The sequence below is a fragment of the Pomacea canaliculata genome, linkage group LG2 (assembly GCF_003073045.1).
Source record: "Pomacea canaliculata isolate SZHN2017 linkage group LG2, ASM307304v1, whole genome shotgun sequence".
NCBI lineage: Eukaryota > Metazoa > Mollusca > Gastropoda > Architaenioglossa > Ampullariidae > Pomacea > Pomacea canaliculata.
Window position 1 is genome coordinate 36108636 of NC_037591.1, and position 23534 is coordinate 36132169.

Sequence of the window (23534 nt, forward strand, 5' to 3'; positions counted from 1 at the left end):
GGGCAGACACCATCTAAAGTATTAAGTTCCACGTTAAAATTACTTTCAGTTCCACGGACACTAACACTACATTGAACTGTAACACGAGTAGACAGGCTCAAAATTCTTCTTCTGCGTGCAGTTATAGCATTCATTTGTTTCCCTCAAGAGGTGTTGCCACTACCATTCTCCACCCCAGGCCTTTTCCAAGCAAAACCCCTAAGGATCGAAAAAGCCTGTCTTGCGCCGTGCCGAACCTTAATGGAACGAGACCAACTTGACTAACCATTGATTGAGCACGGTCACGTGATCTACAAAGGGACACTTTAAGGATAGTTTCGTCTCTTAAATCATTATCATTGTCTCTGTAGGTTGGTTGTCTTTAAAGAAAGGTAAGGAGCAATTACTTTTCTACGACAGAGTTAATATGAGTGCAAGATACTCTGCCAAGCTCTGGTTGAATATCCCAGTTCGTTCTCTAAATATTCACGTACAAACATCTCCATGTACAGAATTGGGTAAACATCACAGACACCAGGAATGCGCATGAATATGTTGTCAAGGCTTTATTCAGTGGGACAGCCGAGACCATATATCAGTTACTTTGTACAAACGTGATGTCACGATTTTGACCTCTCTGGTGGATGGTGATGCTTAGAGGAGTGGGGTACTCGCCAACATTTTAGAAAATAATATCTTGTACCGAGCGTTCACCAGACATTGGAAAATAATTGAACTTCACTTGACCTTTCACAGTCAGAGCAAACAAACAGAAATCAGAGTAGTGTTTCAATACTAGGTGTCAGGTCATAAAACTTAAACATGAAGCGAATACTACACTAACATCATCCAGAGAGAGAGAGAAGATGCAAACGACAGAAAACTCCTAAAAAACTCCTTTGTCTCATTGACAACAGGCCCCGAGACGTGAAGAGACAGCAAACTGAAGTGACAGGTCGGTCGATTGAAATGTCTCGGTCGAAGCGACAGCCCTATCTATTTGTTTCTCTCGGCAGTCGCCTTGCCTGATCAGGCGAGCTTCAGCTCCAGGCCCTACACTGCAAAACGCTGACTGGTGGTCGCAGCCTAGTCTTACACTGAAAGTTTGAGCACGATTGCAGGGCATGCAATTATCTTTTCTTCCTAACAACATCACTGCCTCGTTGACTGACTTCTTTTATCCACCACATCACGCTTTATTCGTTTACGTCTCTCACCACACCACAAATTTTATTTATTTACTGGTCTTACTGCATCACGACTTCATTTCTGTGCTGCTTTCCTTACAATATATAACAGGTTTAATCTTATTTTTACCACATGTAACTTCATTCGTTTCTTTCTTTTTTTTCAGCTCATCAGGTCAAGGTTTGTTCTCATGTATGCACGTCCATAAGTTTACAAATGTGTAGCTGTCCACCCTGCGACTAGTGGAATACCTTCTAGGACCCACATCTGAAGCGTTGAAGACATATTCTTCTGGGTTGTGTGTGTCCAATTCGGAGGAAGAGTTGCAGCAGTGGAAAGGAGGTTTAGACCAGAGACAGGCGCCCAGATCAAAGGAGTGAACTGACAGTATACGTCTGCCGGTATCGTATCAACAGGCCCTCGTCAATCGAACCGTTTTGCATCAAACATGGCGCAGCAAATCTCGTCTGTTGCCGAGGTTTCGCGCTGCAAGCCCCAAATGTTCTAGGTGTGTGTGTGTTTGTTTGTTAAGGTGGACTTTGAATTTCGATGTTAAAAAAAAACCCACTGCATAAATGGAACCTCCATTTGTCCATTTCTCTGGGGATTGTAAGGACAGCAATCTGACAGGATGGTTTTTTAAGCACCTGACGACGCAGTGGAGTGGAACCGAGTGGAGAAGATTAAACCAAGATGTTGCAGTTCTCCAAATAGCTCTCGTTGAGCTAATACGACTCAGCCGAAGACTAGGAATCAGCATTATCCGTAACTATTGGAAATATTGGAAGACCCTTTACAGGTACGCTAGCAAGTGTGTCCGATGTTGCCCCAAAGGTCGTGACAAGATCAAAGGACAGCACTAGAGCCCCTTCCCTCTCTCTTGCAAATTCTTGTGCAGGTGGTGGGAAAGGGGAAGGAGGCTGTGGTGCTGCCGATTGGGTCTTTCTGATTCATAGGAACTGTTCCTCATGACCTGTGTCTTTAAAGTACGAAGCTGAACATACATCTTGTCTATCTCTGCGGTAAATTTTCTCCCATTACAACAAGCACAGAGCATTGTACTAACAAGTCCTCCATGACTGCTGCTGTCCTATGTTCTTAACGATTTTGTAGTTTTGCACTCTCTCTTGTTCGCCGAAAAAGTTTTAATAAGGTTCTCTATTGTTAATGATTACCTTTAATGGCAAGTTCACAACTAGACACGACAAAAACATTAAGCACCTATACTTTAGCACAAGAGCTGTCATATCGAGTATCAGCAGGCTCACTTTACATTATACAATTTAAAATGGATTCTTTCTCCCCTTTTTTATACACAGTATTGTACTTAAAATCGCTATCAGATTGTCAGAGAACTTTTAGCAAAATTGCGAGGCATCTCTATCATTCACGTTGTTTAAAAAGCCTTCGTTCTGGGAATAAGGTCACTAATGAAAGTGGTCTGCATCATAGCGATGTACCCGGCTGATGGAACGCCGTTTTCCCGAATGTCGTCTCCATTTGCTGTAAAAATTGGTCGTGAAAAAAATTAAGCCGATCAGGGACTAGAACGCGAAAAGAAGCTTTATTTTTTAACGATCAATTTTATTCATCTTGGACTCACGTTTACTTGCTAGGGTTGGTGCCTTAAAAAATAGACTTGGCAGGCTATTGTTTTTGGACCATTGCTCTTTAAAAAATGTTTGTGTTCTACGCGACCTCCTCGCACATACAACGAATGACTGCGTCGCTTGAAACGTTGCAAAAAAATCCTTTCTCTTGCCGTGTACGCCTCGCCTCACTCGCCGTTAAATCAAGGCTCGTTGTAACTGGCCTTTAACTGAATTCAACGACACCGACATTTTTTTCCCCGTTTCTGAAGCAGTGGGCCTCTATCGATATTCGATAGAGAATTTTATTTGCTCTCAATTGCGTCCGTGTGTGTGTGTGGGAGAGAGAGAGAGAAATGAGACGAAGGGAATAAGGTAAAGATCAGAGCATGACAGAGCAAAGAACAACAGCTAAAAGTTGCTTTAATAGTAACATAGCAACTTCCACATTGAAATTATATATATCTACACTAAACTGTCGTGCTGCGAGAACAACTGTTAACATATCTTCTCAACCTAACAAAGCTATGTCGCTCATATGCTGAGGTCGTAGTCCCACCACGACTTGTATTACTGGACTGTTGGCAGACCATTTTTTCCAGTTAACTACTAAAACGAGGCATGCTACTACAAAGCTTCCGGTTTAGTCACATTCTTTGTTTAGGCTCGCCGAGACTAACAGTGGTTCACTTCGCAAGAGGCTAAGCGTTGGTCTTGGCAGACAGCAATCCACCTATACACGTCCATGGTCCCAAAATAGAGGCAAGTTACCCCAAGCATATCTATGGGGTAAAGTGATGCAGTGGTCGTGTAGCTGAAAACAGGCCCAGACCCACGTGATCAGCTGATAATCTAGAGGTCTTTGTGTGTATGGACTTGCCAATATTATTAAGGCCCCAGGTAACTGCCTTTCTACTCTTTTCTCCCCTCGCCTCTCTTTCGACTCTTCTACGGTGTTCATCTCTTTCGGCTCTCCTCCGGGCTTCGTCATCTTTGCAGCTCTCCTCAGGGCTTTGCCATCTTTCTTTTTGACTGTCTTCCCCTCCACCCGCCTGGTGCTTCGTCAACTAGAATCTGCCACGTGCTGGGAATTCGCTGGTGATGTCCCCGTGCTCAGAATCCGCGGCGCTGAAGTAAGTCAAACTCAGTAGGGGTGGGTGAGGAGGTGTCATCGCAGAAAAAAAGGGACTTTTTTTAAACCATCTTCTCCTTAATGAACCGATGGGCAAAATTTAAATTCAGAGCCACGCCGCGAAGAAGACACTTATGTAACTTCAGTCCTGAGAAAGACCAGCTGTGGATTAGCCTTGCTTGTGTGTATTTTTATCATGTTTAATTTAGAGGCAAAGAAATGAAATAGCTACAAACATGCGTTTCTTAAGAACATAAACAGTTATGAATTTTAAGAATACAATCTTATACAGATGTATTTCTACTAACAAGAAAATAAGGGGTACTCACTCATGTACATTCTAATGAGATATGTGGGTACAATAATAAAAGTAATCACAACAAAAAAATTCTGATAAATTTGTTCTTATCAAAACTAGCAAAGATTATTTTCAATAAAATTTTCTTTCCAGTAGCATTATGCTTAAGAAAAATAAAGCTGTCTTAATATGCTAAACTCTTTAGTGAAACAAAATTTGGTATTTAAAAATTATGAAGTTGTATACCTTTCGTTGTGCACATTAGACAAAATCTTTAAAACATTTCAGTCTTAGTTTTTGGTTGCCTGGGTTACTGTAACAGCTAGATCCTGTACATCAGGCAAAAAGTGTACTGTGAATTCTGCGTATTAATGACTGGGAAAAGAGTAATTTTATGTCAGCAGAAATCGACCATTATTATTAATTGCTTTCATTTCGTGACATGTTTAACGGTAGGAGTAATCCATTAATGGAATGAAGGTAGAGTGAGAGAGGAGGAGGAGAAAAGACAGAGAGAAAAAGGAGCTCCCCCCCAAAAAAAAAAAAAAAAGAAAAGAAAAAGAAAAGCAAGCTCCTTTTCGAGTTCTTTGCAGGGAAACTGTTTAGACCTTATCATAAAATACCGGCTTTGAGCTGTAAATTCATACGGTTCTACATCTCACCGCTGAAGCCGGTTTAATATGCACAGCATAGCCCGGTGTCAGCGGTCACCCGCAATCTGCGCACTAACGCCCCCATAAAACGTAAACGCGTCAGGCGTGAAGAGTTGCAAGGTCTGGAAACCATAGTAAATGGAGGGTTGGCCGAGGCAGAATGAGTTCCATTGATTGTCTGTCAACTTATGGATGGCTTTTCCCGGGCCTGCAGCCCATGATGCCAAAGCCGTGAACAACTGCAACTAGGATTGGGATGGGGGGTAGGGAGGTAGGAGGTTCACTGCAAGATGCAGATCATTTAACTGTCATAACCCCAAGGGTTCGGCGACCTAAGCTTGAAGAAAGCGCGATAGTTGTGCGATGAGGTTCTGCTCGCTTGAATGATTTTTCATCGCAGTCTAAATAAAGCGAAACAATTGGTTCATCTACCGTTCAAATTTCACAGTTTGTTTTTGCTGCTCAACTGCAATCTTTAATGTAAATGTTTAAAAAAAACTGACGATTCGGGACTAATTAACAACTATCGAATATTTGTTTTCTGGCTAGACTTGCCAAGAATGGTATTACATTTTCTTGCCGGTATCACAATTGACATTTTACAATCTATTTGCCTTCGTGCGTGACTCCTCCCGCAAAAATAGTATTCGTAAAATTTCATTCCTCTCCCAAGGATAACCATGAAAATAATGTCAAAAGAACAGTATCATTAGCGAAGTTCCCAAAGAATGCTCACTGCGGAAAGTCAACAACCATATGGACACATTAATAAAACAAACTGACCTTCTCAAACTTTATGCGTGCAACTAAAGCGCAAGCTTCTGTAGTCTCATGGGAGGACAATATGATATTTCATCCCGCAAGCCAGAGGGCATATTCCACGATTGATCTCAACGCATCTTTGCGTGGAAGAATGAAATGCTCTGGGGTTTAAGAAAACCAACCAATTTTACGTTTTAATGAAAAGCAAATCTTTAAAAACGACCACAAGCCGATTTTCATGTGTTCAATTATAGTTTCTCTATCGTCCCAAGGCGTTTTCAAACTCCAAGGAAAGGCAGTCGCAGAATAGCAAGCGGCAGAAAACAATAGCTGCAGCTAAATTATTGAAAGCAGAATGGTTTTTCTTAAAGAACTAGGTGTAAATGGCCTGTAAGCCGTTCTTGTTCGTTTTTATTAGAGGAGCGGCAGGCTACAGAAAAACTTGGAGCAAGCCGCTCGCTGAGATAAGACTAGAAACAAGGGGCACAACCTCTTTTGCACAGAAAAATGCAACAGAGTGAGTCTCCTTGGCGTGCAGAACACTTCCATCACATTCGTCACCGCTTTAAGGGAAGCGGCTAGTCCAGTGGTTACAGCAGAGGCCTGAGAGATGCATACCTGTCAGCTAGGTACACGTCTGGAGCAGACGAATTTCACCACTTGACTACGACGAAGACTCCTCAGAAGGTAGGAAAAAACAGTGAGGGGGAGGAGTGTAGGTAGAACCTACCCTCTTTAAAATTAAAAGCAGCCTCCAACAAAAGTGCAGTACCCAAGAAAAACTCTTACGACTGATTACTGCAACTATTAAAAAAAAACCCACATTAGTACGATTTTGAGATCAGTTGATAAACAATGACTTCCACCATCAAGACAAAAACTAGTAAATCGGTAAAGCGTAAGAGAAAATATCGAGTACAACTGCGGAAAAAAATCGTTTACAAAATGCCATTGCAATCGCTGGAAAATGTCCTTAAAATGGGGTAATGTATTCCACTCTAACAATAGAGACAACTTCCAGGAAAGTGATGGAGAAGGCTGGAATCTCTGCTGCTACATACATCACATTCTTCAGGGAGAGGTACAATGTCAGGCCACAGACGACGCTAATCTGATTAGAGTTCCTCCCCACAATGGGCGTTGACGACCACTCCTCGCCTTTAGCCGCTGAAATTTCACCACCTCCCCACGCACATACCCAGAGCCAAAAGGGTATTTTTGTCTGAAACAAAGTCTGAGTGTCTGGAAGCAACTGCATCACTAACAGTGTGGGCGTCAAGGCCAGTCAGTCGCGCGTTCACTCTAATGCATTGTTATTTTCGCGCGAGCTCCTCATACATGAAATGTGCACGAAGCATTTCCAAACGACTTTATGCACGTGATCTCATTGTTGAGTGACCTAAAACAATCTATTTCTGCCTCTGCTCTCACCGCTCCCTTCCCTTTAGCAATTTCGATTATCCTTTCTGATTGGAGTGGCTGAAGATTTTTCTGGAACTTTGTGATACGAAGCAGAGCCAGCATACACGAAATTTCAAGTAATTTCCGCCAGAATTTCTAGGGTCTTGATACAGAGTACTGCCTTTTTCGTGCAAAATCTGTATGGATTTGTTCTATCCCTGACCGTAGCCTTCTAAAATGAACAAAACATTGAAAGGCTAGCAGATTTCAGAAATCTCTCATGCATTTGTCGATGACTATCCAGACAGACATAAGCTATAATGATCAACAAGCCCAAAGACGAACACTAAAATTAAAAAAAAAGAAAATATCAACAAATCATTAAAAAAAACTACCCGCGTTTAACTCAATATCCGTCTGTCCTATGATCATCGTGATTTATTCGCTAGAAGGGGAAAAAATGAAAAGAAAGAAAGCAAACTTTTCCTCGGGATGACGACTGTCCATCAACTTAAAAGACGCTTTAGATGCGTCTGGCATCTGGAAGGGAGACGACTCAAAGAGAGGCTAGCGAGTTATACCTAAGTGGACTCCCAAATACCATCCATATCTTCCCCGAAAAGCTGCGGTGTTGCCTCCCATTCTTCATATAAAGTAAAACGGCACGCGGTCGATTCCACAAGTGCTGCTCTCTCCTCCCATACTCCTCCTTCCTTTTTTTCTGTCCAAATTCGTCTGGTATTCATCTGGCGATGGGTGAAAGCAGAGGGGGATGGGGATATGTAGCGCAGGGTCTAGAGTTGACCCCGACCTTGCCTAAAAGTCGTAGAACGAAGTTTCGACACAAACAACTAAAATAAAAAGCGAGATAATTACTAACTGGGATGCCCCTCCATAAAGGAAGCTCTCGATGAAGTGCGCAATCTTCTCTGAAAGCGCACAGTCCGTCCCCGTGTTTTGCCGCCAATTTCCGACCGATCACATTCCGACCTCTTGAAGATCTATGGCAACAGCATCGGAAAGCTTGGTGCAGGCTCCCTTCACACGGCGGTTCTGATCGATAGATGCCGGTGCTTTGATTAATAATTCAGCAAACCATAAAATGAGGGAGAGCGGGGCCCCGAACAGACGAATAATGGCAGTTGTCGTATGCCGCGCGGAGGAAGCTCCGTGAAAGGACCTTAATTGTTATTCTTTCTGAGAAAGCTAGTTATCTGAAACATTGAAGCAGAGTGTTCTCCCTTGGTGGGCCCGTTACTGAATGGGGGGAACAGGAAAGGAAAATAAATCATGCAGAATGTTGGGCAGGAAGTTTTTTTGGAGGTTCAAGAAAACTTAAAACATTGAATTATTCGACATCTGTCACAAGAACACGCAGTTCCAACCAATTTTTTAGAGGTCCTGTCACAGCTTGTTTTCCTAAAGTATAGTTGAAAGTCACACAGGGAAGTGAACTGTAAGTGGTTCACGGTGTCTAGGACACAACATGAAAAAGGCGGGGAAAGGTTTCTTCTTTTCTGAATTTACAAGGAACACGTGTTACTACACGATAATTAAAACGTCTCGAAGACAGAGATAAAAATTATTTTTTAGGCCGTAAGGAAGTTCTCCAACGCAAGAAGGAAAAAAAGGAACACAATGCGAAATCGAAGACACACAAATAAAGGAGAAATTATTTTATCGTGAATACAAAATAAAATAAATAAAAAGTAAGCCATCCACTTGACGGCTCCGTGTGTGAATAGAGTGCATCTCTTCGCACGCGCCAACTACAGCCTTGTGCATCTTGCTCAATTTTTGCTTTCCTTCGCGTGCTGTCGCCACATGCTCTCTAACGCAGTGGCAAGACGGCAAAAAGAAAAATAAAAGAATAACAAGGAGGGTTTACAAAAGCAATCTATGTGCGAGAAATAAGCTTCAGCAAGAACGAGACAAGGCTTCTGGAATCGTCTCAAGTCACGCAAAGCTGTCTCCTCAAACTTGTCTGAGAGAAGGCAAGCAGACGAACATTCTCCTTCCTTCATTCCAGTCATCCCTTGGTATCCATCTCATTTTGCTTTTTTTTTTCTCTTTCGCTTTCTCTCTCGCTCTCTCACGTGCGCGCGAACACACACACAGCAGAAGAGAGAGAGAAAGAAAGTAATCCAGTCTAAATGCTGAAAGCTTTTAGAATGTTTTTTACCTGCTGGGGTTACGAGGAAAGGGTCACAGATTAAATGCAGCAACTCTGCTTAGTTCCATGTTTGAAAACATTTGCTTCGAAACACCTCATATTTCGGGTATTTTTTTCCTGATAACAATCTACTTTTCCACGAAAAGGTTGTTGTGAAATGTATTGCGAGGTAGACAGACAGAAAGAGAAGGAAAAAAAGGGAAAGAGGGAAGCTAGCGTCAATATATGGGAAATCCAATGCTCAAGCACAGACTTAGAGAAGACAACTGCAGAAAGGAATCAAGTTGAGGGCCTTGTCGAACAGGCTGGGGCTTTTAGAGTCCTTTTGGGAAATTTTATTTCCTTCTTAAAAAATTAATTTAAACCGCAATTTAAAATCAAAATATTTATTTTAAGAGGAAGGCTACATCAGAATCGAATCATCAACGTTTTCTTCGAAACATTACAAAAATATGGCGGTGAGATCAGCATCACAGATGGGGAGTGGACGGAATAACCAGATTTTCCCCCATAAATGTGATGGATTTCGCGCAGTTTGAAGACAGTAACATCATATGGACTGGAAACAGGAATGTCTGAAGAAGTACGAACCTTTCGAGGGCGTGAATGAAGGGCGAGAGAAGTGCCAGAGCGACCGCTGGCTAGGCACGAGACCACGTGCAAGGACCCGACAATCGGATGACGGACTATGTCAAACTCCCGGAAGGGAGAGCGTGCTGTTGACCCCGGCAAGTCGTCAGACAGACTACAAGGTGCTCAGGTTAAGAAAAACATTGATTCTTGTTTAGGATCCCCGATGATGTATGGCTCTCTTTTGAGGTCGCCTAGGTTACGGCTTGTCACGGCATTCCCTGGCGTGTTGTTCTGTCCTCACGAACACCTCAAGAACACGCTTCGATCTTCTCGTCTCGTGCAGTTCATCCAGCCTCACAGCTTTCTACTTCTCCTTCCACTGAGAAACCAGGCTAAGAGCTGTCCAAGGCACAATAGAATTTATTTTTATTTCTTTATTTCCATTTTTTCGTTCTTTTTTATGTTACTTTCTTTCTCTCTTTCAGGAGGGCGACTGATATCACAAATTAAATCAGATACGACGTAAGCGAACATCAGGACCAGCTTGCAGTTACTTCGTGATGCCATAAAGTTTGTTACAAACCCAGTGTGACACAAAAGTTTCTATAGAAGAAGGTCAAACCGGTTGAAAGACTGTCGTCGCGTTGCACGAGGGTTTCTGACTTTGATATATCAATGTACTCTTGTGCCTCTTTAACCTGTGACAGGTTTAGACCCTACTGCCCGTAAATGAGAAAGGAATGTCAAACTCAATGGGCTTGGGTATATATTTGGGGGCAATGACTGGGTATAAGACGACGTCATCGAGTTCGGTCAAAAGGTTACTACTGCTCTCCAACCTTCAACGAGGTGAACGAGAGGTTGTGAAAAAAATATCTGTCTGGGAAGAAAGTTTTTGTCCAACTTCGACCGAAATTAAATCACACATTCAGTTCAGACGGCCTCACTAGTCATCCATTTGTCGAGAAGTGTGGCGAGGGCTTTACCTAACCTGAGACTGTATAATCTTCCTGGGACTACGGTGAAGCCCTTTCCTAAGATTTGCGACTGATTTATGTGTCTGTAGAAATGCCGGTGGTCACGGAGTCGAAAGTGGGGCTTCAGGACCAGCGATTCAGTCTCTAGGGTGCATCGTGTTCCGAGGACAAGATCGTCCAACATTTAGAACAAAATATTCTGAAATACCAGTCCACGGAACGGTAACATACTGCAGTGTCCAAGGACCTTGGGGACATCTGAAAACCATCCGAAAAGACCATTTTTGTAATCGGTATTTCTGTCAATAGAATTGTTTGTTTTGTAAAGGAAATTCCCTGAGCCAATAGTTTATCTGAAAATTTGCACTTTTTATTTCATTGTAAAGCGGCAGCATCCGTCAGTCTGACAATCGAATCCATTATATGGTAAACACGAAGCTGAAGATGGACTATCCTTTACTGCAAGAACGAACAATCCAAGTCAACAATAAGATGCGAGGACAAACACCTCATGGTCATACTGAACACGCTCACACGAGATGGAAATCACCGCATCTACCTTGTCTCAAAGAATCTCTCTCTCACACACACACACAAACACAAGCAAAGCAAACTGTAGTTACTTTTCATACATGGCAAAACTCTAACCCATGATACTCTCTAGAAATCGCATTCATACTGGCACAATAAAAGTATGACACAATAAAAGTATGGCGTCCAGTCACATTTTCACTCTCATCACACTCACATCCAAAATATTTACATCTTTTGTGAATCGATACAGAATGACAAGAAACAGTGTTCGAAAGAACGTTGTAACAGACAGGTCTCACAACCTGTAAGGATCATGATGGTGTGGAGGTCCATCCACGGTATTTCTCTGCATCATCCACTAATAGAACACCACCAAGTTTTTTCTAGTAGAAGAAGGATGACTTAATTGATTATAGACCGGTAACATAAGCCCAACCAATAGAAGAAATGGAGTAGTTAAGAAAAAATGTTTCACACGATAATTAATCCCAGCAGGGCTTCGATCAACAGCTGCGGGCATCAGACATCAGGAGTGGAACATCGTAGCGTCGTCAGTACATTACTACAGTCGTTAACAGTCGACATCAAAAGAGTTACAGGGTGAGTCATTTCAGGGCATCAATGCTTAAGTGGTCGGATATCTAAAGTCAAAGGTTAGATACAAAAAGTTAGCTGCAGTAATGTTCAAGTTTTCCTAAAGTCGTCAGCAGTACATTACTAGTATTGAGCTCCAAGAAAGAGTAAGTTTGACAGAGCGTGCAATTAACAAGCAGGAAACGACAGCGGTGGGCAGCCCACTACTGAAGTATTGATAAGGTATCCATTCTACAGTGCAGCACCGATGTCAGGGAGGGAGGAGAGGGAAAAAGAAGCGCCTGGAAGCATGATTGTCTCTGCCGCGAGACATCTCCAGCATGTCTGCGTCACTTCCGCGAAAAATGTAGCAACTAAGCTCGAGGCTGTGGCGAGGGGGATAAGAGGGGACGAAATGAGACGGCTACATGCCTTTTCCATTTCATACTCGAAATGCCAGAGTTCACTGCCAGACCACAGAATGCTCTCTCTCCCCTCCTCCCTCTCTCTCACACGTTCGATATTATAATACTCTAAATGGAGAATAAGACAAGAAGATATATTTCTCGAAATACAGTTTTATAGCCGTTGATAGCTTACAGAGTGGTAAAAGAAAAAACCAAAATCGTTTGCGATTTATTATGGAAACAGCTGGTGACATTCAACAGACCAGATCTTACCTGCATGTACAAGCGCTCCGTCATCTTAATTCGTCTTCGTCTCCATCACCATCTCTTTCTTTCTCTGTGCGCGCGCTCAAAACGCGTGGGAGAGCACGCGTGTTAAATACACATCATCAACATGAACACAGTGAGGAAGATATTTTGTCAACTAAGATGCTTATCGCCTACCATCCCCCAGCGATATGTGCATAGTGCAATGCAGCTAAACAATTACATCAAAAGAACATAAAGAAAAGAAAGTATGACGGTCTGGATGCAATAGAAATAGGCCAGAGTTCACGGTGGCTATTTCTCGAAAATAAAGACAGTTTGCAAACAGAAGATGAACTGATAAAAAAAGAGAGAACGGTTTGACTTCGGATGCTTGAGATAAAAGATAATTTTATGGATGTCTCAGAGACCCTAACAGCCTTTCAGCTACTTGCAAAGCGTTGGCATTTCTGTAAGGTTAGAATTGCCCAGAGTGTATCACATTTCCCAGCGGGTGTCGTAAAATGACATTTCAGAACCTAATTTACCTTTGTGCGTGCTTCTTCCCATAAAAGTCGAGTCTTCACAAAACTTCATTCCCCTCCCGAGGAAGATAATTGAGAAAGTAATGTCAAAGGGCAGTGTCATTATCGAAAGTCCAGAGAATGTTCACTGCGTAAGTCAACAACTACATAGACACATTAATAAAACAAACCGACCTTCTCAAACTTTATGCGTGCAACTAAAACGCAAGCGTCTGAGTGGTCTCATGGGAGGAACAATGTGATATTTCGTCTTGCAAGCCAGAGGCCATGTCCCACGATTGATTTCAATGAAGCCTGGCGTGGAAGATTGAATGTTCTGGGGTTTTAGAAAATGCACGCCAATTTCACGTGTTTTAATGAAAAGCAAATCTTTACTAACAACCAGAACCGACTTTTTATGTTTATTAAAAATTGTTCATAGATCGCTACAATAAACAATTTCCAATAACAGTACAATAATAAACCAGCAATAATGGCTTTTAAATTACTCCTACGCTTTGTAATTAAAAGGTAATCACCTTTCAAAATGCATACATCGATCGTGGTGGCTTTTAAGACTACTTCTAGTCCATGCAAAATCAAAAAGAAATACAAGAAAACAGAAATGCCAAATAAAACTCAAATGATTCGGAGACAATAACAACGGAAAAGGTAAAAACACCGGGATGCTCTCTTGCTCTCGGCGGTCGTCCTCGCGTGCACAAACGCATGCTAATGAATAAAACACAAGAACGGGAGGGATAAAGGTCATCGTGTTTTTACCGCTTGTTGTTGTCGGACACGAAAAGGCAGACATCAAGCTGTCATGTTTATCCCACATTCATGGTTCGTCAAACACGTAGGATTAAAAATGAGAAACTCATGGCTTTTTACTACAAAGCAAACACAATTTTAAATAAAAATGATGCGACAGAGTGCGTATAGTGACTACCCCATCACAGTTTGTGTATCCTGCAATCTCATTAGTGATTGCTGTACTTAATTTGTCCAGGAAATTAATTTTGAACTAATTCCCAAATCGCATCAGTTTTATTTAAGTTTTGATAAAAAAAAAAAGGCTTCAAAATATATAAAACTGATAAACTAAGCAACAAAAACTTGACGTCAAGAACTGTCACAACAAAAGAAAAATATGATCATTGTATTGCATCAAGTTAAATAAAAGCAGGTACATACACAAAGGAATTATTTAATTACTTAAAGGAACACCAAGTTAAATAAAAGCAGGTTAAATAAACACAAAATGAAAGTTCTAGAAACATCAGAAGAACTGTGCACGTTAAACAAAATACTTATACTAGACGGTCTGATTATGAGGGCGAAATGCCTGAGGAGTTGGTCGGGTTATAATATGCATCTTGAACACATAATTATTATATTCTTCACGGCTGCGAATATTTCGCGCAGTCACACGCTAAGAAGGAGAAAACAACCGCTTCAGAACTGCGATGCAGTAGCAAAGGCAGCTGTTCTCTCCCTTGAGCCGTGAGCAGCGAGCGATGCTCTGTTATCGTATTCTCTACAGGATTATGACTGAGCTCTTGTTGCCTCTAAGATCTGATGACTCCTTTTACAATCTTGATTTTTTTGTTTCTTTCTTTATTTAAATGTGCCTTCAATAATTATTTTATCTTACTGGTGTTTATTTTAATTTCATTGTAACAGCCATTGATGACACAAAGATTTGTCAAAAATACTGAGATGCATTTATGCAGTGTTATAAAACAGTCATAACGTTTACAATACAGTCGGATACATAAAAAATAAATAAATAAACGAGATGTATTAACTGCTATATGGAGATTTCGACTTAAAGTTAACATTTAGAAAATCAGAAATGTTAATAACCGTCAATGCAGGACATCTGTTGTCCAGTGCGACCGCGAAGATACCGATTATACTGGAATAAATATAATCATGGAGATTATAAAGATTAAAAGACAAGACCCCCGGAAGTGAGAAATACTCAAAAACCTAAAGAAAATAACTGAAAGATGATTATTTATTTCGCCCTCATATCAACTCATCATATCAATGTTGGCATGTTTAATACGGTTTTTTTGGTAAAAGTAACCCTCCAACTACCCCTCCTCCCCTCGCTCCCAGTACGGCACAGTCGACATCCTACTCACCACAGACACCTGGCTGCTTGACTTTGATTCGCTTCTGGTGCACGCACGCCGCCTTCTGCAGCAGACACTCGCTGGCGTAGGTGACGTTGTCGCTGCCGCACACAGGTGCGAACACTGGCTGGCATCGGTGTTGACAAGACAGTACGGCGTGTTGCTGCTCAAGTTGACCATACACACCGCCCCGAAAGCACAGAAGTACACTTCGCACGGCGCTGTCAAAAATAAAAAAAGAGAAAAAATCATTTAACTCTTAAGTTACGAATACTGACAGTGCCAACATCATACGCAAACGAGATTAGTGGGAAACTGTTTCAAAGAGAAAAAAAAAAAAAACCCCCCCAAAAAACATAATGAACATTAATGAATGTAGGTGAGAAATGGAAGTGAATGCCACTTAAAATAAAAACAAGTTAAATGGCGAGTTAGGTTAGAGGTTGATAGTGACGTTTGGAGTCGTTTCTACTCAAACTTTCGGGCTTCAAACAAACCGTTTACTTACAGTCGTGTCTTAAAAAAAATCAAGCAACAAACAAACAAAAGAAAAAACCAAAACAAAACAAAAAACTAAAAAAAAAAACTAAAAAAAAACAAACAAAAAAAAAAACAACAAAACAAAACAAAAAAAAAAAAAACACCACCACGCGCCGGTTCCGAAAGCCGCCATGTTTATGCATTTTCTCGGGAAGGAAAACAAACTGACCTTAATTTGTGACCTAAGAGGAACCTTTTGACAGGAAAGACAACATCTATCACTCCAGTCTTTTCTACTTTGCTCTGCTCTCGTTCTCGCTGTATTGAAGTATATAACTGTAAAGTACTAATCATTTGATAACACAATATCTCAGGCTTTTTCTACTGCGCCAGCTGTGTTTTCGATGCGATTGTAAGTAAACGACTGGTTTGCGGTCTGGAAGTCTGAGTTAAGACGATCCAGAACATCAGTATCTATTGTTTAAACCCAACTTTCCATTTTCTTGACTTTTCCTGTACGTGGTATAATTTCTAATTATATGTATACTTCCACTGCAGTGAAAATTTCAGTAAAGAGATTTTATCAGGTGTTTTTCCTAACAACAGAAACATGCACACTTCTATATAAGGCAAATGGGAGAAAAAAAAAACCCCACCGATTTTCATCAATGTGTGTAAAGAATAATAAACAAATGAGCTAGACGGACGGTAAAGGGAAACAGTAAAAGCCCGAGGGTCTGACGAGACAACGATCAAGGGAGCCCAAGACGGTCCTGGCCCCGAGCTCCAATCCCGCAATATTCATCAACAAGTGATTACTGGAAAGAGCGCAGGCTATAAGCAAGGGGCACGCCAACATTGACCCCCTAGACACAGGGCCGGCCCTAAAGTGGCAATTATGATTGACATGTTTGACCAAGTACTAACAGACAGCCAGTCACAACGACTCCTCCCACCTAGCAACACCACCCCCTTCCCCTTCCAGCTTCCCTCTTCACCAAAGTCCCGTCGAGATGTGACAGGCACGAGGACGCCATCAAAGATTTTTTCCCCCGAACTCTTGAAAGGAAATAAAAATTGATCCTATTCATGAGTTCTGATCAATCCTGTTTTTCCAACCCGTGCGTGCCTGGTCTCCTTAAAAATACGCTGCCTCCGTCGCCTACAATTAGAAATCAAAAGACCCTCATTTGCCTGATACATAGCCCTCAAGACCGCAGAAACAGGACACGGATGTTTGAAAAAGTAGCATTTTTACTGCAAGAAGAAGGAAACGAACTCAAGTCAAGAAACATTCAAGCGAGCCCTTCTACTGTCGCAAAACTTTCATATCTTTGACATAGCTTTCATATTACTTTATACCCCATCCCTCCGCATTCCTCCCGCCCATCCTACCTTTCTTTTACCCAACAACTTTCACAATGGCACCAGAATATTTAATCACACCCTCCTTCAAGTTTTGCATATACTTAAGTAAAGGGCCAAGATATTTTCGTTGATGTAAAAACAACAATAAGATTATTGATAATAACTTAAAGGATGCAGCTGGAACACGTGATTTTAAGTCTTAAGTCTGCTGCATTTACAGACGTGTTTTATCTTATGATAAGAAGGACAGCCTAAATTCGTATAAAATGATGGGATCGAGAAAAGATTTATGAAGGACAATTTCTTTCCTAAGTATCTGGCATCAACGACTGCACAAGTCGGATTTCTCTCGTAAAGTTTTTTCACGAGACGAATGTAATTTGTCCCAAATCCCTTAGGGGACTGTGTCACTCCTGGTAACGACAACATTCCGGTGTTTGATCTAACCTACACCCTGTCTTTGATTCCAGCCTGCGAATGTGGGGCTCGAGAAATCTCGCGAGAAATGACGCATCGCACCGACTGCTCACTACAAGTTAGGGGAAGAAACTTGTTGAATGCAAGACATGATGTCAGCAGCAAGGCTGAAAATGCAGCCCCACCTCCTCTTCTCTCGACTGTGACCCCAACGGCCATGTCTGGGCCGCACCGTCCACGCCCAGTTCATCACCAGCAAGAAATTTACATGCAAATGCTCCCCACGCATGGCTACATGATTGCCCCCCTGCGTGCGTCAAACTAACGTTGTATTAGCAATTAGATTGGACGCTTGGTGACAAGACCACGCGCGTGGGCCTGCAGGCACGCCCGGCTCCGGTAACGGTGCGCCCAGATTTATGGCCGTTGCTGTCGATCCAGCATCGTGTTGCAGTGTGGACGCTTGCACTGTTGCAGCAGCATCGCCGTGCTGTGCGAGCTCTTTCCATGCGGTCCACTCGAGCCCTTTTGGTCTTTAACGAGTTTGTTACTATGGCTGCTGAGTCGAGTTATCTGCCCTGCTGTAGCATTAACACAGCTGTGACCACTGCAACCGAGTCGAGTTAACCGCCGTGAGACTTTGGGTTGCATGGACTTCTGCAGGCATGCGTATACAGTCTTTTAATTTGTCTTTTTGGTGTCAAATGACAGTGAGGGTTTTTAAATGATAGCTTCGTTAGAACTATACAGACATTGGAAATAAAGAAGCAAAAGATGTCTGTCTCATCAGCATTTATATTTTCTGTACGCCCACTCGCTCATGAAATTAGAAAAAAAACTAGCTGCACATCAGAAACTTTGTAGCCTGGAGGGCAGTTTCATACGCTCTGTTATAACCAAGATTGGGGTTGGACAGAGAGGGATTGTTTGAGTGGTTTTGGAATATTACTGAGCTGCCTTTTAGTCTTTAGAAACTCTCGGCCAGCTCTCCAAAGCAATCCGAAAAACACAGCAGATAGAAAATGAAAGGGCCTGGAGGGCAGTCGGAGGATGGAGAAGAGGAACAGAGGAGATGAGTATTTTTTCTGATTACAGTTCTTGCCCTGTGGACAGTTCCAGCGGTTCCCTTCTTTGTGGCGACGGCGAGGACGACAGCCGCGTGCAGCCATCCATGGAACCATTTTCTGATCAGAATAACATGTTAAGTAGCCTGTGTTCTCACATGCTACCATCCTGCGCAAAAGCGGTACTGTTGGTACCATCAGTCCAAACAGGAATACCTGCATGCCATCTTCCATAAAATAATTTTCTTCAAGAACAAAAACAAAAAACAAAACAAACAAACAAAAAACCCACTTGTATTTGGCAGACGAACAACAAGCCAAGAAGCCTGAAACTTTCAAAACTCTTCTGAAGTAAAAAGCTCTCTTGTGTGACCAGGTCTACAGAGTCTCATCACATTGAACCACCATGGCTCCAACGCCTTACCCCCAAAAATAAACATCCTATGAATAATGAAATATGGAACACAACCAACATCATACATTACATCTCAATTAAAAAAATAAACCTTACCATCGTCGCCTACCGATTAAATAGTGATGAGACAAACATCGACATATTACAGGATTAACTACCAACGCCGAGGTGAAGGGAGTACAACTTCCGCCTACTGTTAATACAAAAAGCAGACACACTGCTTAAATATCATCGTGATTTTAACAAAATCTAAGAAGCGTTTTCATCATTTTATTTATTATACCATAAAACTGTGTCAAGATCAAAAGAGCTTAAGGAAAAAAAAAAAGCAAAAAACAAAACAAAAAAAAAAAACCCCGATGGAAATGGCATCAGAAGGGTGGTGTTCAAATGAAGAAGTTTCAAAATTCTCTCTAGACAACCCGAACGACATCTATCGTTTCAAAAAAAAAAAAAAAAAAAAATGGAAGAATTACCAGAAAGAAGATCCCTATCAAACATGTAAATAACGAATGTATTATTTATCCATTTCTATGCAAGAGAATGTTCGGATGTGTTAGTATGCATAGAATCGAAACAAGGAGGCTGCTGGTGTTTTTAAGCTGCAATTTTATTTGTCGTTCTCTACAAACGCTCGGCTGGCTGATTGTGGGCGGGAAAATGGCTGTGGTGGTAGACTTTGGCAGGCAAGAACACTGTAAAGCATCCATCAAGCTTCCACGGCTATCTGGATGCGGACACAAGGATAAGGAATGGCCAGTAACGACCAGCGGCAGCTGAAAGTACTTTTGTCGATACACTTAGCCTCGGGTGCTCAAGGCCGATCATTTGGATAATGACAGGGAGTCTCGAGCCAATCACAAGGTCAAGCGATGGTAGTGACAGGGTATAATCAGTCTTGTCGTGACCAATAGCGACCTCGCCAAGAGTCACTTTCAGAATCGCAGCAGCGGTTAACCGAACTTTGAACCATCAGTCCTTCCAGTCTTCTCCACACAGTTCTGAATGTAGTGACCCTGACGAGATCACAGGCCTGCAGACGCTTGAGGTCAGGTTACAATCAAACGTCTGCGTGCTCGAGTTCAGGGGAAAATCTACTTCCTTTATTGTCCTCAGGGTTGCTCTTCGGCACAAGTCTTTCGATTGAACCAGTCTTGAATGACTACTATAAATGGAAAACACTGTATATAAATAACAAATATTTATAAATATAAATAACCATAAATAATCAATATCCAATCATATTTACTGCTCCCAAACCATCCATTCATTTTTTTCTATCGACTGACCGAGCGCAAGAAAATAACGCACACACTTAAACCTTTTGTCATTTCCCGACTGTTCCATAAACTATCCTCGACCAACCCTACCCTGAGATATTAAGATGTCGTCACGTGACTGGACGTCTCATGAGTCATTAGAAACATAGTCTTTGATAGTGATATCCTCAAGAAAAGCTTATACTATGCTCATGCGTGTCTGAAGTGCAAAACCCGTAAGACTCGCTACTGGAACTGGAAAAATCCCAGACAGCCAACTCCCCTTTCAGTCTTGTCACTTGGTGTATCCGTGTCGTCTCCACTGCCCATTGCATGTCACAAGCGCCCTTTTCAAATCGCTGCGACGAGGCGCCATTCTTCATTCAATCGAATGTACATAGAGACGAACGCCATTGCCCGCTTCCCGCACATTAAAGGCACACGCTTCTTGGCGACCTTTGCCCCCACCGCTCGAGAAAATGTAGCCGTGTGACACTCCCGACTTTGTATCTGTCAGACTTCCCAACAGTGGTGAGGAAAAATAAGCGACCGAGCGACTCGCGAGGCAGGAAGACATGGAAAAGTCGAGGCCCTCGCATGCGTACGCTCGGCCAACTTTGACAGGGTCTGGCACCAGCATGGCGGGTGACAAACGGCGAGCTAGTGATGACGAATGTGCAGGACAAGAAAAAGATGATATGTGTGTGTATGTGTGAGAGAGAAAGAGAAAAGGATTACAAATTCACATATGAAGGCAAATATTACCTAGTAATCATTAGGAAAATATTCAGATACATAATCATTGTCGTTGGTAGGATTATAAATAGGGAAACACAATTTTCAAGCATGGAAGTGTCGCAACAGGTGTATAGTACAAATAAAGAAGAATCACACAGAGAAAAAAGAGCGATTCTACACTCTGACCACTAAATACTTGTGCATACGATTGCCAGAAGATAACTGGATGATTTTGCTGAAGTTCTAGAGCAAAGGAACACCATATATATATTTTTTTCTTTTGTAAGCACTTTGAGTCTGCCTTTGATGGTGGTATAAAGTGCTTTATAAATCAACTTAATAATAGCAATAACAACGATAATTACAACGATAATTACAATAATAATATAACTAAAGCAGTATTTTATAACTGTAACTTCCCATTTAACAACTGCCACTGACGCAGCTAACTCCCAAAACTCAAGGCGGTCGTGTTGCTGGCGTTGAAGACACGGGGCAGGTTGCTGTCTCCAGCGACAACAATTTGGACAGAAAGATGGATGGAAAAAGAGAGACAGGCAGACAGACAGATGGACGTGCAGAAAATAACAGGAAGAGGTCTTCTTGGTAAACCTTTGGACACGTGTTCGAACATGGGAGTGAACGTCTGCTGATGGTGTTGTGGGGTTTAATCTTCTCGTTCTATTGATCGTCAGGCTTTGTGCAGGCAAGGCAGGAGGTCAAGCCCGGTTCATTTACATGGTTTCCCAGAAATTTCATCGACGTTTGACCCATGGAGTGTGGATTTTCGTGTCTTAACAGACTTTCTTTCTCTGCTAATTTTTCTTCGCCGGACAATTCATCTTTGTTTCGACAGGGTTCTAGAAATTCCCCAGCAGTGGACGTGTGAGCGGGGGAACAACTCCTTGACTACTGCTCTCTGCACCAAATCATTAGTATAGTTTTCTAATATGGACAAAGAAGGAAATGATCATTGCTGTCTGGAATACTGAGAACATCTCCCTTAACACATCCGTCTCACACTTATGTGTCAGACTGATCGTGTCTCCCTGGAACCAAAATAAAAACCTAGGTACATCTGGTTGTCTTCGTGGCTGCTCTACCCCCAACCCCCTCAGCATCCCGAAGCGGGATTTACGGACTAAAAGCCAAACAAAGACACGACTTATGTGCTGAACTTTTATGTCTGCGTCTGTTTGCAATCAGAATCCCTGAGGTGCTTCCGGTCCGTCGTTATTCCCGAAGCAGCTTCACCTGCTGGCCATTGAAACATCCTCTCAAGAGTGGACTCGTTAGTTGTTTCTTAACCTTTTTTTATAGAACATGAATACAATCAAACTGTACAGAAAGTGCAGAACGCAATGATCTGGTAAGCAAAGAGAAATAAGAACTGTAGAAGGACTATTGTAAAGTGAAAACTAAATATTGCGATTTACTAGTACTATTTATAACCTCAAGATAACTGTATTAAGATAAATACCTACATTCTCATTTTTCCATATAAAATCTAAAGCAGTTGAAAAAACAAAAAACTATTTAAAGTCAACACTTAATGGGAAAAAATCAACAAAAAACACCCCGAAAACTCAGTGGCATAAAATTCAAATTCCGAGACACCACATGAGTATCGTATGAGCGGCTTATTTGATTCAAACAAAGCCAGCCAGTGTTTATCTTTTATCTTCGGATCAGTACACCATAGTAATTAAAAAAATAAGAATAACCGAGTTCTGGCATAAATTTTCTTAACTAAATTTCATTAGGATGTTAGCTTTACTAAAAATATTATAATAAGAGGATTTCATTTGAATTAAAAATATACATAAACTACTCGGAAATTCTTTGATTACAGGACTAGGACGATCCCCTTACAGGAGGAGAATAACAAAAATGTCAAAGTTGATCAACATGTAATATAAAAATAACACGGTAAAGTCTTCAAATGACTGCTAAGAAGTTCAACGGAGACAAAAATAAAACCAAGCATAACAACACTACCAAGAAACAAAAGCAAACACGAAACTATATTGATCGGAGGATCAGGTTGACTTGAAAACAAAAGAACCCTATCCTCTCAACGAGTAAGATGGATGCGGAAAGAAACATGCCACCATTCTGATTTCTATTCTACAAGAAGGCCATGATTTAGTCGGGTATAGAAAAAAGCCTGACCTGGCTAGCTGGAGAAAATGATTATCTCTTTTGTTTTGTTTTTCGACTCTAACACATGATCACGAATCCAGTGGGAGGCTTAAAGTTTTAGCTAACACTCTAGTGAATTCTGCATTATTGAAAGAAAAAAAATTAAAATTGAGGAATGGCGTTCTTTTACTAAAAAAGGTTTGAGCTCTCCATCAGTTCCGAGTAAACAAAGTTTCTGAAATCATCGACAGAAGAGTTAATCTCGTTTACGATTCTCCAGTGCGGAAAATTTTATAAGAAATGCACTTATTGTTTTCTTAAACTAATCCATGAAAAAGGACAGATAATGTCTGCAAGCTTTGAAAGGCTTCGACCTTCAATTGGGAAGTTAAACGGCGCGAGGTGTGTGTTGGGGGCTGAGAAGGACTAACGGTGACTAGGAAACAACACACATGAAGACAGAGACTGATTTAACGACAAGGACAGAGAGAAAAATAA

General features: G+C 41.6%; 1 protein-coding gene across 1 annotated transcript in view; it reads right to left on the reverse strand.

Annotated features, from left to right (window-relative positions):
- LOC112555896 (agrin-like) overlaps positions 1-23534 on the reverse strand; it is a 135809-nt gene that overhangs the window by 53434 nt on the left and 58841 nt on the right. The window contains exon 3 of the mRNA XM_025224470.1: positions 15163-15374. Coding sequence (XP_025080255.1) covers positions 15163-15374 — 212 coding nt within the window. The remainder of the gene's footprint in view (positions 1-15162; positions 15375-23534) is intronic.